The following is a 3,147-nucleotide window of genomic DNA, read 5'->3' as shown; positions in this document are numbered from 1 at the left end:
TATATATATATATATATATATATATATATATATATATATATACAGTTAGATAGATATATGTATATATATCTAAATAGACTGATGTTTGTTTATATATACATATAGGTGCAATCATGGCTGTGTGGTAAGAAGCTTGCTTCCCAACCACACGGTCCCGGGTTCAGTATCACTGAGTGGCACTTTCAGCAAGTGTCTTATACTATAGCCTCAGAACAACTAGATCCCTGTGAGAGGATATGGTAGACAGAAACTGAAAGAAGCTTCTATATATGTATGCATTCAGGTGTCTGTGGTTGTCCACTCACCATTGCTTAACAACCGATGTTGGTGTGTTTACATCCCTGTAACTTTGCGGTTCGCCAACTGTCACCGGCAGAATAAGTACAATGCTTACAATGAATAGGTTCTGGAGTTGATGTGTTTGAAGGTGCTGCTCCAGCATGGCCACCGGCAAATGACGGAAACAAGTAAAAGAATATATATATTGTAGTGTCCTCCAGTGCAAAGGTCATGGCCATGCTGGGGCACCACCGATGTCATCATATTCTCTATCAGTCTATTTATGTATCTATCTTTCTATCTATCTATCTTTCTACCTTTCTATTTACATAGCCATCCATCTATAGAAATATATATATATACATCTTTTATTCTTTTATTTGTTTCATTAATGTGACTGTGGTCATGCTGGAGCAGTACCTTAAAAGGCTTTAGCTGAACAAATATTATTATTACAAATCAGTTATAACTGCAAAAATCACAAAATACATCTTTCGTCATTCTTCATCTTCCTCATCCGTGTCCCCAAGCAAGTTCCCTGCTGCCTACAGGAAAACCTGCATCGGCAGGCCCGGAACAAGGGAAACAAAATCTTTTCCTTTACAGGTCTTCCTGACCTCAGTTATTTCTTTCTGATTTACGACCTCCGCAGCCACCTGCAGAGGCCAAGTTGGACAGTCTATACAGACCAAGTCATATCGCTCTCGGTCTAAAAGACTGTCCAAGCACATCTCAACAGGCCCTCCCCTGAGATAAAAAAGGATAAGATCTACCTCTTCCTCACAGGGAGGGGCCTCAGCCTGCTCTGTCAGTGGCACAATTCCCACTGACAGAGACTCCCGCTCCGGTGGCACACTTCCCACCGGAGGGGCCTTGGGTTCAGTCGGCGGCTCAGTGACGTCCGCCAACCATCTCCCGTTTCTCCTCTTCTTCTGGTTGCGGGAGTCGGGGCCTCCATTGGCACACCTGAGGGGTCCTCCTCCTCTCCCGCAACCTGTGTGTCTTTTGGTGAGCAACCATTGTTGCCCACCTTCTTTTTTACAGCATACATGAAGGCGTTTGAGATTTCTTTTTCATGTTATAAATAATTTACAAATCAAAAGTAAAAATACGCATTTATTAATAGCTGACATTACTTTCCAGAAGCACCAGTCTTTCAGCTATTCTCTTCTTCTTTGCGTTCTTTCATAGAGGTTCTTTGAAAGCGTCTAGTTCTTCATTATCAATCATGATACGCCCATGTTCGAATTTAGCATAGTTTATATCTTTGACAAAGTTTTTGAGAAGATTTTCAAATCCTGGATAGACATAAACAAAAAACATTTGAAGCTAATTATAATGATTAAAAGAAACATCATTAGACATTTACACATATACTATTTCGACAACAATAGACATAAGGTGGATGGATGAATGGATAGATGGATGGATGGAGAGATGTTTATATATTTATTATTCTTAACCCATTTATGCCGAATTGTTTCTAGTGAATGAAATTGCCTGAAAATTCACAGATACTATTATTCTGACCAAAGTAACAGCTGAAAAAATGTTATTGAAATCCGGTTGATACAGACTACATACGTGTTAAGAACATGTTTCATTCTTTGATACAGATCATACACAAATCACAATTTGTATCAAGTATTTGTTTTATACCCTTATAAATTAAGGGTCAGTTTAAACGGATGATCGACATAAATAGGTTAAACAAGAATATTATCATGACTTCAAAATTTCATCAAGTTAATCCACCATTTGGCAATCCAACAATGGCTCAGCTGGCCAAAACTTTGAAGTCACTGTCAGTAATCTTCTTGTTTAAGAATAATAAATTTGTACTCAACAGAAGCATAGAGTAACCCATCAGATTAAAGTAAAACTATTTTTTTTATAACTGAACACAAAAAGAAACACTAATATATATGTGTGTGTGTGTGTGTGGAAAAACAATATGGTTCTCAATGAAAATAAGTTTGATTTGATCCACTTTCCAAAGAGGAAACTTTGAAATTATCGTATGCTTTTCCCTCGGGTGGCTCCCCAGTGTCATCCAACAACACCAGGGACCTTGGAGTAATTGTTGATAACAATCTAAGCTGGAATTCCCACCTAAACAGCAAGGTTGACTTGGCCCACAAGATGTGCTCCTGGATTCTTAGAACTTTCCAGTTTAGAGATGTCTACACCATCATCCTTCTCTACTCTAGCTTTGCCCGACCCCACCTTGAATACTGTTGCCCATTCTGGTCCTCCCATACAAAGCAACTCATTGTGAAAATAGAAGCACTCCAGCGGTCCATAACAAGAAAGACAGACGGCATGAGAGGCATTGACTATTGGAGTCGACTAAAAAAACTCAATCTCTATTCTTTCCAATGCCACCAGGAGTGCTGCATCATTTGTGTTATGTGGAAAATATTCCATCAATATTATTCAAATGATGTTGGCATCAATTTTGAAATCCATATAAGACTTAGCCCCGAGCTATCTTCCCACTACAATAAGTTACAAACATCCTTTTGATATACCATTAAATAAAACCACTAGAATTGTTTTATAAAGTCAGAGTAAATTCATGATTATTTTAGAATTTAAGTGAAATATTGGTATTTTAGTATGAAATATAGCAAAGATTACATTAAAACATCTTTCAACCAAATTAACTTTCTCTTTTGGTTTTATTGTTACTAAGTTAAAACAACAATGGGTTTGTCCCATCCTTAGTACTGAATCAGTTAAAATACATAAGTGGTTATTAAAGAAAATGTAGACAGTATACTAATGTAACACAATGTAAAAGTATGGCTTACGCTGCATTTCGTCTTCAAGAATGCATTCCTCTTCAGCGGGTTCCTCAACCTGTAG

At 37.7% G+C, this 3,147-nt stretch overlaps 1 protein-coding gene across 1 annotated transcript in view; it reads right to left on the bottom strand.

The window, feature by feature from the left end:
• Positions 1 to 1,382: 1,382 nt before the first annotated feature.
• Positions 1,383 to 3,147, bottom strand: part of LOC106874818 (uncharacterized) — a 9,010-nt gene continuing 7,245 nt past the window's right edge. Inside the window, exons 4-5 of the mRNA XM_014922679.2 lie at positions 3,093 to 3,141; positions 1,383 to 1,577 (exon numbers count right to left, since the gene is read on the bottom strand). Coding sequence (XP_014778165.1) covers positions 1,465 to 1,577; positions 3,093 to 3,141 — 162 coding nt within the window. The 3' untranslated portion in view covers positions 1,383 to 1,464. The remainder of the gene's footprint in view (positions 1,578 to 3,092; positions 3,142 to 3,147) is intronic.

Source organism: Octopus bimaculoides, chromosome 2 (genome assembly GCF_001194135.2).
Source record: "Octopus bimaculoides isolate UCB-OBI-ISO-001 chromosome 2, ASM119413v2, whole genome shotgun sequence".
Taxonomy (NCBI): domain Eukaryota; kingdom Metazoa; phylum Mollusca; class Cephalopoda; order Octopoda; family Octopodidae; genus Octopus; species Octopus bimaculoides.
This window is presented reverse-complemented; position numbering and strand designations above follow the sequence as displayed.